Below are 21,391 nucleotides of genomic sequence, written 5' to 3'. Positions count from 1 at the left end.
GCGGCTTCTGGGGACCGGCGGGTCCCTCTCCTCTCCACGCGGGGCCGGCGGAGTCAACGGGAGCCGGCAGAGCCTCCTGTCTGCAGCCAGCACACTTCGTGCTGAACTGAAGAAGACACCACGCAGCCAGCAGCACAAAGGGAGCGAGGCTTTCCCCACCGTAAAGCCCGAACAAAAACACCCTTCAGCATGGCGGCTTCAGAGTCAGAGAGAAAGAGAAGTGAGTCCCGTGGGACGGAGCTGGAAATGGCGACGGGAGAAAAGAGGGCGGTGCCGCGATTCTGGCGGGCAGCTTAAAAGAAACCTTCTTGCATGCCGTGGTAAGAAACTGTAATACCACAAACTGTTTGTCTCTTTAATCCATTTGAAGAACATGGGGGGATGGAGTATCTTCGTGTGCCTGTGAAGATTGGGAAGAATGCCTATGCCAGGCTATATAGAAGTAGTAAGAGGCTGCTAGAGACTTGTGGCGAAGAAAAAGCTTTTGTGTGCAGGCCAAAAGAACTTATCCTTAAAAAGGTGAATAACCCCATGTGATGGCCCATGTTTTGCAGTGTGAAAGAACTGTGAGATTTTTCATGGGAGAGATGTTCTACACACAGCAGATTGTTTGTTTCCGGGTGGATCTGCTGTTGGTGGCAGTTTGGGAACCACGTGCAACTGAAGGAAAAACCCTTTTTTCCTTAAGCATAAGAGAGAGACTTTTCAAGAACTGGAACGCTGACTAACATCCCATGTTCTGTTATCCCTTGGGTGAGCTTGGTAAAAGGAGAGAAGTGCTGGGGGGGGGGGGGGATTTGCTTTAATTTTGTTTTGTTATTGTCTCTTTACTTTTAATTCTATTAGTAATAAAACTCTTTCATTGTACTGCAACTGTTTAAGGTTTGTGCCTGCTTTGCTTTTCTCCTAATTCTTATCTCACAGAAGGAAAATAAGTAAGTAATGAATATTTTGAACCAAAACCACTACATTTAATTGGTGTTTCTGCCCGGTTTCGAACTCAACCCGCTACAACATGTAAAGGAAAATACATAAATATTCCTCTCTTTTTGCTAATCAGTGTTACTAATTATAGGACTGATGCCTGTTTCCTGAAAAAAACAAGTAACCAAGGCTGCCAGAGTTCAAGAAACATTTGGACAATGCTCTCAGGCACATGGTAGGATTCTTGGGACTGTCCTGTGCAGGGCCAGGACTTGGATTTTGACGACTCTTGTGGGTCACTTCCAACTCAGGATATTCTATGATGCTAAGACTCCTTCAGGTATCTGCACATACTCCTGTGCACACAAACACCACATCAGTTTTTAGCAGCCTCGGTAGAATGAAAGCAATGTAGGTGGCTTGGAGGGAATTTGAAGTCTTTAGTTCTGGGAAAAAATCCTGAATGCAAGTGTACACCTAAGGTTTCTGACAATGTTATATACTCAATTTGCATCCAATACCAGCTGATTGGAGTGGAAGAATTAGTCAAAACATTCCAGAAGCATCTGTGTCATGGGAACCATAGGTTTCTAGGCTACAAGACACGCCAGAATATTCACCAAATCACCAGTGTGGTTTTCCTTAATGCTACAATTAGCGATGGAACATTAACAGAAGAGTTACTGGATAAGATTTGATGGCAGAAAGCCTTCTGCCATAAACTGGTAATTCTCAACATGTGCAAACATATTGCTAGAGAAGATGAGTAATGCAATTAAAATTAAAATTGGAGATTTGTTATCAAAGGACAGCAATGTGTACTAAAACCCAGCTGAGAGGCTCCCTTATCTTGTTATCTTCAGGCTTCTTTTTTAGTTAATCTAACACAGCTGACAATATTTGACACAGCCAGTTCTGCCTCCAGTCATGTGAGGGATGTTTTATAGAACTCTTTTCCACTAGCACACAGAGATTTGTCATAGTGCAACTCTTTACAAAGTCTGAAGACTTTTGCCAGAATTGCATTTCAGGGGAGTAAGATGTGATAAAAATTCTGACAGAGTCAGAACGTTTCTAATGTTATCATTAATTTCTAGGTGTTTGAACAAGCCTTAATAACATTTTAAGTGCAAATTATGTTAAAAGTTCAATTCAAAAGAAACATTTGATTTTGTCTAGATAAAAAATTTTAAGCAATTTGGAAAACTGTGGTTGTGCGGCTTTCCCTCATAACAAATTTCAAAATTCCCCCTTTACATCTTCATTTAGAATGAAGCAGAATTTCAAATTCTGAATTTGTTTGCAAAATGAACTTCTGTCCTTCCACAGCACTTTCTGTGCCTCAACCAAGAGGGCAAGAAGCTTAATGTATAATTTCTGTGAGCCTTAAGGAGATGGGCTGCATGTTAGTATTTTCAAATCCAGGCTTATACAGCTGCTCTTTGAATATAAATCACAGCTTTTGGGTTACACTAACACTCTCTGCAGTTTAGCACAGTTGTTAATTAATACAATACTGTATTAGTTCTTTTTACAGTCTTACTATTAACGCTCCGTGAAATCCCATTAGCTCTGCATATGGTGCCAGACTTGTTCTGAATGTGGGAAAGAAAGAAATGTACAGTGGTATGAATAATAAAGAGAGGCTTTCAAGTGGTTTCCACTGTGAACATTCTGAAAAAAAATATTTTCCAGAATGTAATATGTGGGGCAAGCTTTTCACAAAATTTCAATGCAAACATGCAGATATTTGTCAGCCAAGTTTTCCCCCAGAGTGTGAAATCCCTTATGTACCACTATTGTTCTATGGCAGAAACATCAGGAAGATTAAGTAGCTCCTAAAAATGGAAAATTAACCAGGTTGCTTTATTGTCCAAATTGACAGAAATGCAAAAAAAAAAAACCAACAAAACACGCAAACAAACAAAAACCAAACTGCATAGCTGATGCCAATAAAAAGATAAAACTTTCCTTATATTCTTGGTTCAAATATTTTAAAGTACAGGTAGAGAGGACAGTCAAAATTTGGGTGAAGTTTTCCAGAAGTTACTTGGATTTCCTGCTTCAATGATCTGACAGATCATTTTTGAATTCCAAGAAGATTTAAGTGCCATAGTAAAAACCAGGCTCGTTTGTTAACACTTCATACAGAACACTCCAAAATGAATTAACTACTACAGAAACTTCAGACCTAATTATCTTCTATTAGATGAGTTTTGTCCAGTATTGACTCCTTAATGAAAGAGAGATCCGACAAGGAGGTTAGGAAAGCTTTTAAAAATGGAAAGAGTGATGGAGCAGGCAGGATTTAGAAGCAGACTATTCCTGGGAGGAGCTGGCTCCATTGCCATTCTCTCTTGACCCTTTAGGAGTTGCTGCCCTAGACCGGTGCATGGTGAGGAGGATTCCAGTGGGCGCTTTTCTCCTTCCCGGTCCCATGGTTCATCCATAGTCTAGTCTCTGCAGTGTCATTGGGCAATCAGGAATGGGCAGGGCCTTTCTGCATGGCTAGCATCCAGACAGGGACACATTGCTCAGGGAACCCCTCCTGCCTCTCCTCTCGAAGGACGGTGAGTCCGCTCATTTCAATAAGGCTGTGCAGGATGTTCAGGTCTCGGATCACACTGCTGTCCAGACAGTCCAGGGTACAGCCCTCCCTGGCCACATTGTCCTTCAGAATGATAACACCATTATCCTTCAAGCCATCCTGGCACCGGATGAGAAACTCCAGGAGATCTTTATCTGTCAGATAGCCTACAGATGAAAAGATGGAAAATAGATCACTATTAACTATTCAGACTCCCTCTGTACATGTCAGAACAGTGCCTTGATCTGAGTCTCCATACCCTGTTCACTGCAGAAGTTCTAGTCCTGCCAGATTTAACTATGAAATCTTGGGCAAATCAACAAGATCAATAAATACAAACTCCAATCAATATTTAGGATCCATATTGGTAGCAGCAACAGATGTGGACAGAAGCCACTGAGGAGAGTGGAGAAAATACTGGGTGCTGAAGGGTTCTTTAATCTGGTGGTTTAAGTCATAATAAGAATCAGTGGCAGGAAGCTGGAGCCAAACAAATTCATATTGGGAATAAGTGACAACTGTTTAACAGGGTAAGCAATTACCCATTGGAAACTACCAACAGTGGGGTTTACCACCTCTTGAAGTTCTCGAACCAAGTGTGGTTGAATCTCTCAAGATATGTTTTAATTGAACACAAACCACAGGCTTAGCATAAGGGTAGAGGAATGAATAGAAGAGCTTGTGATATAGAGTAGGTCAAACTAGATAATCACAGTCCCCTCTGTCTTTTATTGCTAAAAATCTCTGTAACTTTGTGTAGCACTATGTACCCATCAAAGGAGTTCTGGATCAAAGATCCAGCAAAGAGTGCTAGACCTTCCACAATGCCAGTTAAACTCCTTGTGTTACTCCATACCCCATGGGATTTTTGCAGGTATGTTTATATTTCAAAATAGTACTTTTGTCAATATGTTATTGAGATTCCATTTCTTATCCTTCCTTCTCGAAGATCAGGACTTCTGTTATGTTAAGAACAGTGGTGTAGAGCTCAGAGAAGAGCAAAATGAGAACTCCCACGTGTGAAACATCTAACATGAATTAACAAGGACAGGTGATCAGAAACTGAATGAAAAACTTGGAAAAAAATCATCATTTGTATTTTCTACTCAAAATATTTCGTTTTCTTGATGGAAGATTTAAACTTCTAGAAATGGAAGTTGTCATTTCAAAACCACATTCTGACATAGCATGTCAAGTTTCTTTAACCACTCCTAACAAAAAACCCTAAAAATAAAAAATCCCCAAAACCTAAAGCTGAATACCTTTCAAGATGAAGGAAAATGGTAATTTCTATATGAAATGTAAGATTGCACTTTTATTTTTTTTACAAAATGACTGCCAGGGTTCACATACTTATGCATGCATAAGACATATCAAGATTTCATTGGTAAGATTCACTGAAGCTTTTGAACACCTTATTTGGAACTTATTTTTCTCTTGGCTTTTAGTGTAGTTTCCTAAGAAAATGAGATCTTCATGGTGTTGCTCTCTAGCAGACAGTCCTGCCCTCGCTCTATCAAATGAACTTGTTAGCATATTTCAGCCAAATTCAAGATGGGGTAGAAGTTTGATTACTTATTAAGATCACTCCCTATTTCCTTGATATCGATGGAGAAAGAAGATTCAGATCTGTGTCTATGCTGAGAAGAGGATGTGTTCCCTTAATTAGGAGCCACATATCTGACCAACACAGCCTTACACATGTCTGAGCTCATTCATCCTCATTTTGACTTGGATTTGCTCAAAAGCTGAGGCAGGAGTTACGTTTACTGCAATGACTCATTATTAAAGAAAAGCGAAAATACAAAGGAAAATTATGCTGGTCTAAAGCAATTTGTTTAGACCGCCTCTTAAATAATTCCTTCTGCCTTCTGAAAGTGCACCATGGACACTTTGGTTCACAGATTAGGAGAAAACCTTCTTTCCACTGCAGCAGATTTTTTTTTTTTTTTTTTTTTTTGGTAAGGTACGTAACCTGCATTATCTGATTGCCAGTCTGTTGCTGTAAATGCTGCAGGGTATTCACTGGGGTGGCCGCAGGAGAAGAAGCAGATATTCCTTATAGGAGGGGCTACTGTGGGACATAGCTAAGGCAACCTGTTTGATAAACATCAGTGCATGTAATAAGACATGATCTAATTTACAGGTAATGGCGATTCCACTATGGCTTTTTTCCTGATTGTTTCCTGAAATACCTCCAAGTCTGGATAATCAGCTGACTCAGAAACCATTGTTCACAAGTGAGGCCAGCCCCGCGTTTCTCTCTGCACCACTGGTAACTAAGAAAGAGTATTCCTGCTCAAGAAAATCCACATGTAAAGCCTCCTCCTCAGCTGCACCTTTGCATGCAGGCTGCTCTCCAGGAACTGGTACTTTTCTCCAACACATGACCTGACAAAAACAACTTGATTTGTACCCACTGTGCATGTGGCTTGGGGGAACTCTCAGAAGTCTCTTGTGATGTTTTAGGAAGCAGTCCCAAAGATTTGAGAACTTCCTTTGACCACAGGCTGTCTATTCTGTGAGATGTCAGGCTAGAAGAATCACACAGAGCTAACCTGAAACCCACTGAATCCAGATGACATCGTATCTTTGTGGGGCTGGTGTGAATTCCTGGAGGCTTTTGCAGTAATACATCTCCACTCTGTCCTCCTTGCCCTGCAGGTAGTTTGGGACCTCAGCCAGGAAATTCTCCATCATATCCACCAGTTCCACACTCTTGAAAACCGGCAACAGGACGTGCTTGCTGATCCGACCTATCCCAGAGCCACAGTCCAGGGCGCGGTTGGTGCCAGCTTTCCCCACCCCCTGTGGGATACAAGAAAACCATCTGAAATCTGAAAAATACCACCTGAAAAATCACAGTAACCGTGTTACCCACTACAGCCTTTAGTCCAGCCAGCCTAGTGTCTTCTCTCCTTATCTGTACAGGGCTGTTGCAAGATTGATAAGAATCAGCACGGCTTTGGGTACCATTGTCTGAGCTGAGCTGGGCTGTCACATTCCCAGGCTGCTGCTGCTGGGACTTCTTACTGCATTTACTGCTGTGCAGTAAGTTTTTGCTTGGTGTAAGAAGAGACAGAGTCTTTCACAAGCTCCTAGCTTTCTCAGAAGATCCACAGCTCTTTGTAAAGTCCTTGCAACTTCAAATATTCACACCTCAAAGGCAACTACATGGCTAGATAAGCCTCATTCTGCACCCTGTGAAGGCCTAATAAAAAAGGAAGCATACACCAAATACTGCATTCAGGCAGTAACTTCTGCAGCACAGAACTCCCAAGGTGCCCATGGGCATTTCTGTAGATACATAGAATCCCTGGGATCAAAGTGCAGTTCTCAAAACAAATTGTGTTTGAACAAAGATCTTGGAGTGGTAGGTAACTTATGACAACTCAAGAAGTTTGGGCTGGAGCATATACAGAATTTCTCTTTTAGGCATAGAGACAAGAAAGATGATTGACTAGATTTTGCTTAACTGTTCCTTTTTTCTTCATAAATGTCATCTTTGGACAGAGATCAGACACAAAAAAACATGGCACAAAGGCTGTGACTATGAGAAAATAATGAGGGGCTGTAAAAGAAGCTTTATAATGAAAGCTGTATTTCACCCCTAAAGCTTCCATTCTAACTATAAAAAGGCTCTTAAGAGCCTGCTGCTGTTCTGTAAAACAGAAATTCCAAGTCTACAAATGCACTGACTGTGGGATAGGAGCTCCCCTGGCCAAAGTTATCTGTTAAACAAATATCTTAAAAGCAAATGTAAACACCTTTTCCCTGTCCCCTGGAACTGAGTGTTGAAGTGAAAGCTATGGGCCAAAGTCCCTGCGGCAACTTCAGTGCTCTCAAAGGAAATAAGCCTAGGAAGGGTCTTGCTCTTCCTGCTTATTGGGAGACCCCCCCTTTGTAATGAACCAAGCATAAATCATGTAACTCACACTTTTTTGGCCTGGCTTCAGTGGGTAATTCAGTAGATTATTAAGGTCAAAGGACAGTACTGTCAATGACATGACTATGAATAGCCCAGCCGAGCATCTGATTACACGGAGTAACTGTAGAAAGAGCACACGGCCCTCAAGGGCTCTCACCAGTCTCCAGGGCTGCTGCTCCCAATTTGTATACCCAGGAAGATTAATCTCCTGATGTGTGCAAGAGTCCACAAACCTTCAACCCTATTGGACTCTGGAGACTACCTGTTTGTAGTTAGCTGGAAAATGGGAGCCATTCCTCATCCACAGGCTGCACTTAGGAGCACATGGCTTTTACTGAGGACCAGACTAAGAAGTAACAAGGAGTTCAGGAAAGGCGAAGGAACTGTGTCTTGGATCTTTACAAGGTGGATTTCCACATTGCTGGCTGGCACATACATACAGGTCTACACTGATGGGATTAACTAAAAATCTTTGAGAAAGCCGGTGAGAAAATCAGGATGATTTACCAAAACCATCAACAGAATTCGACAAAAAGCCAGGTATCTCCTCCAACATTTGTGTTTCACAGAATCGACCGCCACAGGACCTTGCTCAAAACAGGGAATTCATCTCCCATGATACATCACAGCAAGGACCTCCAATGACACATCTCCATGTGCCATTGAGAAGAAGGAAAGGGAACAGTCATGGGAGATGAAGTTCGATCCCACACTTCGCTGGCTGAAAAGGAGCGAGAGCTTCGGGCAGTCAGTTGAGAACCCCTGTGAAACACCACAGCTCCATTTGTAATGAAAATGTTGACATAATTCCATGTTCAGCTAATATATTTTCAGTTTGGAAGTGCTCAGGGCTTTGACGGAGTATTAACATTTTCTTTGGAAGGCAAACATTTTCCCAAAAGTCTAATTGAGTTGAAAATCAGACTCCTTATTTAAAAAAACAGTATAAGTGAAAACTGTAAGCCAGAACAGGCTTCAAAATTTAAGACTGACTGCTCCTCTGACTATTTGCTTCCCATTACTCAGAATCACTGTCCTTTAGGACACATATACACCCCAAGATTGTTCTGTAAAGCTGAATAGGGCACTCATAAATCTCATTCGGAATAAAAGAGCTGTGGGATATGTTCCTGGGGCTACTTCAGGTCTTGGAAGAGCAGGAAGGCAGTGAAGCTAAGCAGGACAAAAAAAGGAATCAGAGTTCAAGAAACAGATAAAAATCACAGTGGTTTTCCTTCTAAATAAATTTTAAAAGAGCATGTTTTCAACAACATGTCTTCTATCACCCTGACCAAACAGGAGAAAAATCACTTTCAAGATGTTTTCATTCAGCAAGTGACCAATCATGCAGGTGAGTTGGGGGCAAGAAAGGGAGAAAGCATTTAGGACAGAGAGGGAGCTATAAAGTCAATATAATCTCCATCTGTATTATTTTACACACCTACAGCTCACAACTGATCCTGAATTAATGCTTTCTTTGTTTTTTTTAATTTTCTTTTTACTTGCTACCTCCAGATTAGGCGCTTGGAAACACAGTGTCTGTGTGGACATCAAGGCATTAGCACACTGCCATAAATATGCAGGGCTGTAGCTCTGCTGATAACCCTTCCCCATGGCTGTACCTGAGACAGCCTTGAGCTTGTCTGCATAGCACTGTTGGCTCAAGCCATGTTGCTCTTGGTTTGAGTTCTGCCCACACACACATAAAACCTCTTAACTCGAACACAGTGGCACTTTCAACTCTGTTTGACTTGCCTGGGAAGGAGACAGGCTAAAATATAAGTAAAGTCCTTAGTCCTTTCTGTAATTCCTTCCATGTCCCCAGGCAAGATAAATTCTCCAATGGTAAAGAAATCTGTAGCTCAGTTTACAGTGGTGCTAAGAATCATGCTAAGAAATGCCATACCTGAAGGTATGCAACATCAGTCATGTAAGGGAAATGTCACTGTGTGGCATTTCCATGCCAGCCAAACTAACTCAAGAGGAGTAATTTGAGTGGAACCAGGCAACTAGGTTTTTTTTAGGGAACACTGGTTTTGCCAGAATATAAAGTTTTAGATGAATAAAACTCTCTGTGAAATTGGTATTTCAAATCTAGAGAATAGTTTTAGCCAAAAAAACATGGGAAAGAATGTTGAAAATGTCAAAGTACTTCTTTTTTTCATAACTTTCAAGGAAAAAAGAAACCAAACTTGTCAACTTTTCATTTCTAAAGAGCATTTTTTATTTTGGAGCTAACTTGAACTCTTGAAAACAAAGGGAGAAGTTTTTCAGAGGGTGAAACAATAAAAAATTGTTCAGTTGATCTGAAACTAATTTTCCTAGTTTCCAATTTTGTTAAACTTCTCTTAAAAAAAGAGAAAGTATATTAGAGTAATTGGTTTTTTCTATCTTGATCACCCTATTGGTTAAAAAAAATATTCATAGAGCCATAAACTTGGAAAGACAATTCATTAGCTTTATTATAAAGTCACTGCTGCAGAAAGACACTAAATATTTGTATCTGGTTGAGCAGGATTCCAATTTCAGTCATAAGAAAGTAAAATAAACCACAAATAGCATAATCAATTGACTGCATCTCAAGAGAGGCTTTAACAAACTAAATCAGAATTAGCAAAAAGTGCAGACTCCTTTGTGTTCCTTTTTTATTTTTTTTCTTGTTTGATCTTGGCCATTCAGAGTATCCTTTCTATCCCTGGCTAATTATAGGAGTAGGAGTTCTGCTCTGGAGTATTTTGTATCTGTCATCACACCTGATGCATTGGGTATGATTCCTCTTTCACATGTGAAACTCTCTTACAGACTGTACTTCTTTCTTTTTTGGGTCTTGGAGAGGAGAAGGTGTAACAGTGTGACACAAACCTGCTGCAGGAAACTGCATCTATGTGATGTCTAGGCAGGGTGAAATCTTCCCCTGAATACACACTTATGTACCACTTGAATTCCCCAAATGTCCTTAAAACAAGACTTAAATAAAATTTAGGGAATGTGCCTCGACTGCATTTCATTTTTTTCTGAAAATGCCATTTTCAGAAATGTCATTCATCTCCTTACTGAACCTCCTCTTTTATTTTCACATTTTGTGTTTGTTGACAGCATGATACAGTGAGGCTCTGAGAAGCCTTTTTTGCATCAGCATTAATACAAATGACTGTTGATACTAAAAAATGCAGCCATTCACTTGTGTTTTGCTGGCTCACAGCCCCAAAGTCTCCCTCTATCAGGTACAGCAAACTTTGCCATCACTTGGCCTTCACTGCTCTGCATGATTTCTATCTGTTGTCAAGCCACACTCATTTTCCAACCCAGTCCATTTAAACTGTGCCTTTTTTATTTCCATCCACAACATCTAATTAACCTATTGAGCTTTCTTCCCACAGTGGATCATTAAGGCTAAAAAAAGGTCATCTGGCTATCCCAAATTTGTACATTTGAGAAGGAAATTAAAGATCTATGGTAGCATTATATAGAACTAGTCATTTTGTCAGCAGGAGAACTTAACAAATTTGTTTTGCTGTAGTTTTGTGGATTCTTTAACATTTAATACTGTTATCGAGCTGTTTAGTGGCCTCTTTCCCTGGGAGGAGGGAAGGGCAGTCAGAAAACCATCAGACCACGCTTCTAAAGATTTTCAGATTTCCAAAGATGCATTTAGGACTCAACAGGATTTTCAGAAACCTAAGGACCAAAGTGATACTGCTCTTAAAATCCCACTTGGCATCTCCTCGCAATTCAGGTCAAAGCAGACCTTTGAAGATGTTTACAGACCTTTAGTAATCTGCCTGAAAAGGTGTTCAGTGACACTGGAATATTTAAGGAAAAATATTATGCCTAGTGTGTAACTTATTCTATATAATTCCAGTGTGTGGGATATGGGGGGGTTTGTTGCAACATTCTCAGAAATGTCTATGAATAGGCAAACCAGAAACTGGGCATTCAGTCTCATCTAGTTTCCCAAATGGACTGCAGGCATTTTCACAGACGAATCTGCCACTGAAGCCAACAAAGATTTTATCATGAAAGGTCCCAGTCCTGCACTGAGAATTAATCCCTCACCCAGACCCAGCTACAAGAACTCCTTGCACAATCCTCATTGCAGCTTTGGAGAGTTATGAAAGGAAGTAAAACAGGTAAGTAATGATGTAAGAACAGGCAAAATGTGCATTCATGCTGATGCATGACCTGGGAGAGCACAAATAGACCCAACAACAGTGGTGACCTGTGACTGCGAATCAAATGTGACACATGGTGCCACTTAAATTAGATGTGGCTGGACACCGTGCACATAATTTTTGACACATCCACTACTTCTTGCAGAAGATGAGATTAAATGACTCACCCCAACAAACTTCCTGAGAAATTCCCGTGAGGATTCAACATCTGTGTTGGAGAGCTCGATGTAGTCTCCCATCATTCCTTCTTCTGTGGCAGGCACGTCCCGGTAGAAGTGTTTGGCCCTGGCATAGAACTGCATCTCCCCATTGATGACTTGACTTGTCAGAGCGTAAAGTTTCACTGCAAGCAGATAAATCACTATTTTATTGTTACTGACAGGTATTTCTGGCTTAGTTAATTGCTCTGGAGGCACGATGACGAAGATCTATGAACTTCAGTTGAGCCTTCAAAACACCAAATCTGTTTCTAAAGCAAAGGTGGAACGAAAGGTGTTGGATTAAATCCTACAAGACCTTGAAGGGATCCAGCCCTCAGGCAAATTCGGTGCTTTCCAGGTTCAGAAGTCATTTTCAATCATCACACTACATTTTCATGTCAGTGAAAAATCACTTCAGGTTTGAGTTGAACACGCATGCCAAGGACAGCAAGGGGTCTGATTTTTCCTGGAAAAGCTGTGGGCAGCATTTACTACTATGCAGGGTCATCATTTCTACTATCACTGACCTAACTGTTGTGCAGATTTCCAGATAAGCTTTCCAGCTATTGACAGCTGCATGAAGAGTGCACCAGGAAGAGAGTGGATGAATGAGGCACTTGCTCTGGTTTATTTTTAGTGATACTGTATGGTTTGTGGCAATGCAAGTAAGCTGAACCAAGGAGCAGATGGTAGTCTCAAGCCTAAATGGGTACACAGAGGGGACACAATTTAGAAGAGACAGTCCTAAATTGTCACAGGTCAAGGGGCAAGGTAATCAGTGGGTGATATACTGAAAGGTTCCTGTGTGCCAGAGGCTTGGATGTTTCTTTTCATTTCTTGGCTACATTGCTGGTAACATACAGCAGTCAGTAGTTTGAAGCTGTTTTATTAAAACCTGTGAGTTTTGCTGAATAAAGGGCTATTTTGCCCTGTTCTTTAAAAACTGACATCTATCCTCCACATCCTGGGTTTTTCTGTACATGATGTGCATCAGCATATCAAAAGTAGTTGTTTTGCAGCTCAAAAGTTTGGATTCAGGCAGGCTGTAAATATTGCTTGGAAATCATCACCCCTGAGTGCCTCATGTGTGCATACAAGTGTCCAGGCATTCTCCTGTGTGTATGACAGACCCTCCACCAAAAACACAACTCCAAGCCTGACAGTGAAAGCCAAGCAAAGAGGAAGGACAGAGTCACACTAGGAGCAAGCCTTTGCAAGCACTGCCTTGCAGTGTGAGACCAGCTCTCTGCTGCAGGTTCCCAGCGCGCTCAAGGCACTGGAAATGATCCAGCAGCAAACACCTTTTGAGTTCATAACAGAAGTGAGGGAGAGCTCCCTGGCAGCTGCATGCACAGAAAGACCAGGGGGCAGTGCTTTGTCACAGCATCTTTAAACTTCAACGGAAGCACTGCCAGCTGCTGCTGGGAAGGGGCTGAATAGGCCATGCCTTGCTTATGCAGGCTGGGGAACAGGAATTATGCCCTCCACACAGAGGATGACAGTAAGACCAAAGGCCCTGAATATAAGCCTGGAATGTACTTAATTGAGGGCAAGCAAGCTCAGCAGGGAATGATAAGTGTGTGCCAGCCCATCCTCAGCAGGAGAGTGACATTTTGGAGGCTAATGCGGGGGGGGCGGGGGGGGAGGGGACAAAGGAAATAGGACGGGGAATAACTACCACCAAGGACCACTCGGAACAGAATAGTGCTATTGGGTTACATATAAGCAGCATGCCCAGCATATCCCTCATCCAACAAAAGCAGCATTACCAGCCCTTCTTGTCATCACCTGCTTAAGTCAACTGCTGAACGGATACTATTAAAGCTTTAATCCATTACACATTTATGTTATGCCTGAGAAATTTATACCACAAGAAGCACTGAGCCCAGCAAGGGTCAAACCTGGGAGTTTTACACACTCCACTGATTATATTCACATACTCAGAAGAAACCATTTAGCTGAAGAAATTAATATGAAGGGGGCAGCAACCAATCCGCAGCACAGTTTGGTCAGGGTGGCTCTCAGAGCCTGGGAAAAAGACTCCATCAGTGGCTGTGATTTTTCCAGTAAGGGATCTCTATCCTTCTCCAGAAGTGGCACCATCTTGTCTTCTCTGCATCTCCTTTAGCTCCATTTCAGAGGTCAGCCTGTCTGCTGAACAGAACTGAATCCCTGCATGTTGGCTTTGCGAGATCCTCTATATAAGAATCCAGTGATGATTCCAGGGGTTGTTTAACAGACCTCTCAAGGGACAGTGATTTATCCCATTTTGCTAGATTGAAAGGAAAGGCATTTACAGGCTGTCTGCACACCAGGACAGCATGAAAAACAAATATTCAGAGTCCTTCTACTCAAAACATAACCCTGACCTGAGGCAACACATGGGGACGATATGCTGTTCAGAATACCAGATCTGGTGTGTGTGCTCTCACATTTCTTGCTCAGAACCAGTATCAGGCTTGCAGAATTCCTGCCAGGACTTGCATGCACACACCAGCTGATTGCAGCTCCTCCTGGGCCATCCGGGGCCCCAGAGCTCTGCCCTACATGCTGATATCCGAAACCAGCTCTGGGTGAGCATCCACAGGGACTTCTCTATGCATTAAACTGCGCAAAGATGTTTTTATGCATGTCTCCCACCCCAGGGCACGCAAAGACACGGGCCAATGCAAAGAATGGCGCTGTACCCAAAGTTTTCTCCTGTGGACCCATAGCCTCACTCGTACAAGTGTCAGATCTAGAGGGATGATTTCCATCTCTTGCTCCCTCAGTGTTGCTCCTCCCTCTCAGGAATTTGCAGCACTGCCAACTCTCCCAATGTACAACCCAGTTTTCTAGACACAGCCAATCAACCTCACCTCTGATCTGCCTCGCAGCTGTACCTGGCATGCAGGCTCCAGCAGCAGAACCTCAGGGTTCTGCATCTCAAGAGAGGACAGGCTTTAACAAACTAAATCTGAATTAGAAAAAGGTGCAGGCTCGTTTCTGTTCCTTTTTTTGTTTGCCAGCTTGCAAGAATGTACCCCAAAAGAGAAGCGCCACATGTCCTTGGTGGCTGTCAGTGTTGCAGCCGTGCCTCCCCTTCATCCAGGACCTGCCTATAGCCAGAGGCATCTCCCTTTCCATGACCCGTGTGGGACTATCTCATGCATCAGGAAATGAAATACTTGTGGGGCCTGCTATGGGTACACAGCCTGCCTTCAATGAACTTCGTGAAGCAGGGCATAAGCAGGATAGGATGACGCAGGCTGCAAGTTCCTCAGATATCACAGGGCAGGCAGCTGTCTAACACATGAGGTTTTCAGTGTTAGGGCAGGTAACTTGCAAGATTAAAGGTCAGAAATGTGCTTCCAGTAAAGAAGAAACTTTTTCATGGCACACTTGTCCCTCAGCTGAATCTGCTGGCAAGTCCCCAAGCAGAGATGGTTGAAGCAAACCCACTGCTCAAGCAGGCTGAGGGCACAAACGGACACCCTAAAGGTCACTCCAGTCATGGGACATTAATAATTTTCAGTCACTGCAAACACAGTCTCGATGCAGAGTGGTGATCTATGGCTGAATGCCAACCAATGTGGACTAGACAAACTATCCACCTGAGCCTTTTGCCCTGCAAAGTTCAAAACATTCTCTCTCATATTTTCTTATGGATCAGTTAAAAATGTTGTTTTCCAGTGCATCTCATCTAAATTTCTAAAGAAATGGACCGCTTAATACATAAGACCTAGTGCAATCCCAACCTGATGTACACTGACTTACAGTTCTTGACTGCAGGGTTTCCTCAGCTAAATTTCCCTGGCAGAAATAAATGTTGCAAGTAATTTTTATAAGTTTTTATTTGTGAACATTATTTTGTGGCTCCAATTGCTTTCTGCAAGATACTGAACTAATTCCAGTTTGGCTGAGTGCTCCCTTTTAGATGCAACATCTGCTTTGTGCATCAGCTGGAAAATAGTTATCTGCGTGGATGGTAGAATCTACCTCTCTACTGTGGTCTGAGCACCATGTAAATTCTGTTTTATAGAGGATGAACATCATCCCACCCCCAAAGCAGATTTTACTTACAGCCACGTGCCTCACACACAAGAGTATTTGTCTCCAGGGATGGATCATCTCAGTTTTCCACTGCAGATCTCAGCCCAGTGGCACCGAATCCCACAGCCCATGTAAACACGTGCATAATTTCCAGCATCAGAGTAGCTCCATTAAAGTCCACTGGGCTTAAGGGCTCTCACACACATTTAAGTACATTTTTGGATCAGGGCCTAAAGTTACTCATGTCTTTTATTTATAAATGTTACCCTGGTCTGTAAAAGTGACATGTTTCTCTTAACAGGCTGTGATACCAGATACGCTCAGCTCCTAAGTAAACATTCCTAGAAGTGCTCCACCACTGAACCCAGCAGTGGAGTGGGGGTAGTGTGGAGTTAGCAGAGTTTGAAGGAAGCTTTGGACCTTGCTGACCCTGGGCAGCACTGCAAGATTCGATGTGAGTCTTGGTTTCAGTGTTATTACTCATAAGTAGGGATAAGCACATGCTCAACTTCCCTGCTAGGTCACAGTGTTGCTCTAGTCCTTTAACACTGTTTACACAGAGATACCTGGCTCTAGTCTTGAAGCCTGAGAAGTTCAGGTCATTTCTGCTCTGTTCTGCTCTGAACTGAGCTGGAAACTGTCACTATGCAGAGGTGTTCAGACCTGCCATATTCTGTCCTCTCCATCACAGAGAGCACTGGATCACAGGAAAGTTGAAAGGCACCTAAGGAAGTCTCTGGTCCAAACTGCTGCTCAAAACAAGGACAGACATGATGTCAGAGAGGTTCATCAGGGTTTAGACAGCTGGGTTTAGAAAGCCTCCAGTGATGGAGAATTGTGCAACTTCCCTGAGCAACCTGTTCCAATGCTTGACTGCACATAAAAAGATTTTTTCCTTATAGCCAGTCTGGGCTACTTTTGTTTTGATTTATGGCCACCGGCCTTTGTCCTCATGCCTCATACAACTGTGCAGATCTTAGCTCCATCTTATTCATTACCTTCTTGGAGGTACTAGCAGGATGATATTTGGTCTCTCTTCTGGCTGAACATGCCCCATTCCCTTTGTCTGTCTTCACAGGGCATGTGCTCCATTTCCCTCACCACACTGGGGGGCTTCCAACTCATTCCATGTCATTTCCTGCACTGGGAGTCAAGACTCTACACATATGATCTAATGACTGCTGTAGAAAAGGGGATCATCACTTCCCTCAGTCAATTAGCTATGCTTTTGTTAATCCATTCTGGGATACTGTTGGCTGCCTTTGCTTCCAGGACATTCAGCTGCTTCCTACCAAAACCCCACCAGCTGGGCCACTCCCTGGCCAGACACTGATCAGTCTGTGGTGTTGTTGCCAAGGGTTTTTCCTATCCAGGTACACAACCTGGCATTTGGGTTTGAATTTCAGTGGACTTGAATGGCACTAGGTTCCTACTGTCCCTTTCCTCCAGTCTATTTAGGTGCCTCTGGATGGCAGTCCTGACTTAAAGCTTGTGGGCAAGTCCTGCCAGTTGGCTGCAATCTCTGAATGTGATGATAAAACAGTCCTTCAGCTCCTCCTGGTTATTGATAAAGATGGCAGGGGAGTTGAAACCAGATGAACTTTAAGGTCCCTTCCAGCCCAAACCATTCTATGGTTCTAAACAGGACAGGTCCCAGGACAGATCCTCATAGGATTCCACTGAGTTCAAGGTTTGACCACAACTTTCTGAGCCAATCACCCAAACATTTTTTGCCCACCTGACTGTCCCCCTATCCAGACCCTGACATCATAGCAGGATGTGAAGTTCCCTGGATGTGTATTCACAGCATATGAACTACTCCACCTGTCCTCGTGCCCACTTTTACTTCATGACAATAACCATGGAGTAAGAGACATGATGCACGTTCACATGAAGACTGGGCTCACAGTCCATCTTCCATGGAGTCAAAGTAATTTGGATAAGCTGGCAATAAGCTTGTAAGCTCTTTAGTTAAGTTTTAATGAGTCAGGTCATGAAAAGCCTGGCAGAGGGGACCTTTGGTCTGATAGAAATATTTTACAAAGCCTGTTGGCTAGGAATGGAAATTCAAATAAAATTCAGACAAGAAATAAAATATAGTTTTATGAGTGAAGCAATTAGGCCTGGAAACAGCTGAATGGTGACTGATGGATTCTCAGCCGTTTGAAACACTTAAACTAATGTATTTATGTGTTCATAAAAACATACTGGGACCCAGAAAAGTTACAAGCACAATGCTGGAATTTTTACATGAAATTCTAAATTAGATGGTCATAATGGTACCTTCTAACCTTAAAATGATGTAGTGGTACTTACACCAACAGTTAACACTGTAGGAAATCCTGCTCAGTTTCCAGTAAGTTGTGTTTATTTTCAAAACAAATGAAAGAATAACATTTTCATGGACTTCATGAGATTCCATCAACCTGTAATTGACTTCCCTTCCTTTCCATCTTTCCTTTCTTTCCATTGTTCACAGGTACCTACCACTAGAGATAGGAGTATTTATCTTCCATGTTTCATTTTAAATAGCTGCAGATACTGCTGCATTTAAAAAGCCACATTAAAAATACTAAGATGTCATGGAAATGTTTTTTCTCTTTACAGGATTCATGAATTCTACCCTTTGAGCAGAGTAATCACTGGCATCTGTACAGTTCACACAAACAGGTAAGATAATCCTTTTGCCTAAATGGATCATTTAATTAGAAAGGAACCCCCAAGAATTCACTTAAACAGATTGCACAGACTAATCCTTCCCATCTTAAAATTCCTACAGTTCTGACATGGAATGTAGGCTGAATAATTCTGCTTAAAACATGACATACAGACTCAAGTCAAATCTACTTTTTGGCTTTATTACCACTGGGAAATTTTGTTTCTTATTCAGGGTCAAATTTTCATAAGAAATGAACATTTTCTACATCTTAGAGAAAAAACAAACAAAAACCTCCAAAAAACCCAAACCCTCTTGCCATTTTGTACCAGAGGCTGTTATTGAAATTTGTCTATAAAATTTTTTTTGGAAGTGTTTTCCTCCCAGAGAACAAACAGTAGGTTAGACAGTCTGCTGCAGGGATCTGCGTAACAAAGACTCTTGAAAAAAATTTCAATCACTACCTTTCAAATCACTACCTTCACTTGTCCAAAACAATACAAACACCAGAGCTAAGGACACCCAGAATGACAACAAAACAGGTATCAGGCCAAAGAAAGAATGGCCTGCCAGCTCTGCTAGTTTTGCATTTGTCCTTCCAAGTTCCAAACAGGTCAAAGCATGTTTTACTCAAATGATGGCAAAAAAAGGAAAAGTCACCCAGAAAACAAACTACTCATTCACTCTTGCAGTCTTACCCTTTCCTTCCTCTAAGAATCTGTGGAGTATTTAGGTGAAACAACAGGGTACTGAACTAGAGGGAGTTGAGAGACATAGTTCCAAACTCTTCATGGAGCATTGTAGTCTCTCGAGCTGGGCTTCTCAAAACCACTACTCTCCTCACCGTCAGGAATGTGTCTGCCCTCCGCCATCTGACACCATCCATCTTTCCAGAGCACAGTCACACACACACACGGACACTCCTGCCCCAGCTACTCACCCAGAGGAAGCTTTTCCAGCAGATAAAGGTAACACTTAAAGAAGTCATTTTGGATCGCCTTATGCAAGACAAAGGACATGCTGTGCCGACAGAGTTCTTCGTCTGTCTTGTGCCAGCGTGACTTAAAGGCCAAATGTGCTGCTTTATAGGCCATGATGAAGATTTTTTTTGGTGAAAGGGGACAGCTCTTGTGGCTGGTGTTCTCTGGAGGACCTGTCCTTCCGAGGAGGCAGAGGCAGTGTCATTTAAATTGTGGCAATGTGCTGTCATTCTATATTGGGGTGTGTGGCAAGGGGTGGAGGCGGGTGAGAGGGGAGTGAGAAATGCTGGATCTTGGCACTGGCTCACAGTTATCCCTGGAGTGTTGCCTTCTGAAACAAGCAGGTGCTGGAAAGTGGAAAAAAAAATCCACCAGGAAATTGCTTAGCCAGGGTAAAAGTATATCTACTCCAAAAAGGAGTGGCTTAAATTCAATTCCACTTTTCCTGATCTTTTCAGCTTTCACTTCGAAGGAACTCAGATATTATCCAGAATGTCCGTCTTATATCTTGCAGGGTGATTTTGTTTCTGTGTCTCTCCCCCACTATTAGTTCTACAGTCCAGGGCACTCAAAACGAAAGCCAGAAGACAGAGCATGGATGTGCTTCTACACAAACTGTGAATCCTACTAAACTGTGATCATAGCAAGCAAAGAGAGAAAGCAACTGATTCAAGCATCATGTTTTGTCTCTGTGTGTGACAGGGCAAGTCACTATGTCTGGGTTCATTTAACCTGTTTAAAGGGGACAGATTACCTCATCATCAGGGACTAAATGGAAGGAATTGCTGTCAGGTAACACAGGAATGGTAAAGTCAGGGAAGGATAGGAGCTTTTTGCTTTAGTTAACAAAATACAGAAGAGCAAAAAGAGATAAACTGCCTATTTACAAGGAAAATTTATTGGTTGGAAAAGAGCAGGTTCAGGCCACTGCATGAAGGGGGCTGTATATGTTTGTCTCATCCCAGAGGAGGTGGGACAAGGGGTCCCTCAAGGGACAAAGAGAGACAGGCATTGCTTCAAAACCTTAGTCTCTCCTTTGGTAGCTCAGGCTCTCAGTGTGGGACAGCCTCAAGCCTCCTGAGTTGCAAAGGGACCTGGCAAGGGGATGGTGACTTCCTACTGACTGCCCTGACCTCCACACAGTGTGTTCATAGGCTTCCTCTTTCCAAGCTGTTTGTTCCAGGTGTCTGCAGTATAAGTACACTGCAATGCAGAAACACAGTCAGGAAACTGAATGTTCCAAATACAAATGGGCTGCCCTACATCCCCAGAAGTACTGCAACCTCCTGAAAAATATCTGACCAAGTTTTAAGAATAGCACAAAGGTGACTCAACCTTCACCAAGGAAAATAATTCTTATTTGGAAAAATATACTTACTTTTCTTTTAAGTGGGATTGGTTCCCTAGTCCAGCTCACAGCTGACATGTGGGAATTTGTCACAGTCTAGGGGCTGGAACAGCCACCTGGGATGGCGGTGTGGAGGAGGGAGCCATACAGCCACAATACATAAGTAGCCTTATCCATAATGCAGATCTCCCTGCTTCATCCTGTCAGAGAGGTGTGCTTGACAGGGTGCCACAACAGCCAAAGGTAATCCTGGTTTCACTCACCAAAGTGAGATTTCTTCTTACAAGACACCATAAAACCCATAAGAATTGTTGGGCACAGTGACATACACACTTGTCTTTCCACAGTACCATTCTCAACCACCCAACACAAACGTGCCAGAAATAGCAGTTCTGAAAAAAACAGGGTTAGTTTTTCAGGGTGAATGTTGATTATAAGTCTTTTAGATAAATTAATGGTGGGTTTGACTCAGAGTAGTCCTGTCCTACACAAAAAGAGTGACGATCTCCAGAAGGCTGCATAAACACTACTCCTATTATTTTACCTGCATGTGATCAAATCCCT

At 42.4% G+C, this 21,391-nt stretch overlaps 1 protein-coding gene across 1 annotated transcript; it reads right to left on the bottom strand.

Annotated features, from left to right (window-relative positions):
• Positions 1-2,786: 2,786 nt before the first annotated feature.
• NTMT2 (N-terminal Xaa-Pro-Lys N-methyltransferase 2) lies at positions 2,787-19,660 on the bottom strand. Its single transcript, XM_082287676.1, has 4 exons — positions 19,440-19,660; positions 11,779-11,954; positions 6,070-6,319; positions 2,787-3,678 (listed from the first exon to the last, which is right to left on the bottom strand). The coding sequence occupies exons 1-4, from the start codon at positions 19,591-19,593 to the stop codon at positions 3,404-3,406; spliced, it is 855 nt and encodes a 284-aa protein (XP_082143802.1). The 5' UTR covers positions 19,594-19,660; the 3' UTR covers positions 2,787-3,403.
• Between the last annotated feature and the right edge of the window lie 1,731 nt (positions 19,661-21,391).

Source organism: Coloeus monedula (assembly GCF_965178545.1).
Source record: "Coloeus monedula genome assembly, chromosome: 9".
Taxonomy (NCBI): domain Eukaryota; kingdom Metazoa; phylum Chordata; class Aves; order Passeriformes; family Corvidae; genus Coloeus; species Coloeus monedula.
Note: the sequence above shows the minus strand (reverse complement) of the source record. Positions and strands in the feature narration are given on the sequence as shown.

Coding starts and splice junctions, on each gene's coding strand:
- NTMT2 (XM_082287676.1), bottom strand. CDS start 19,593: ATGGCCTATAAAGCAGCACATTTGGCCTTTAAGTCACGCTGGCACAAG. Junction 11,955..19,439: donor GCTGGAAAAGCTTCCTCTGG/GTGAGTAGCTGG, acceptor ATCTGCTTGCAG/TGAAACTTTACGCTCTGACA. Junction 3,679..6,069: donor CTGGATTCAGTGGGTTTCAG/GTTAGCTCTGTG, acceptor TTTCATCTGTAG/GCTATCTGACAGATAAAGAT.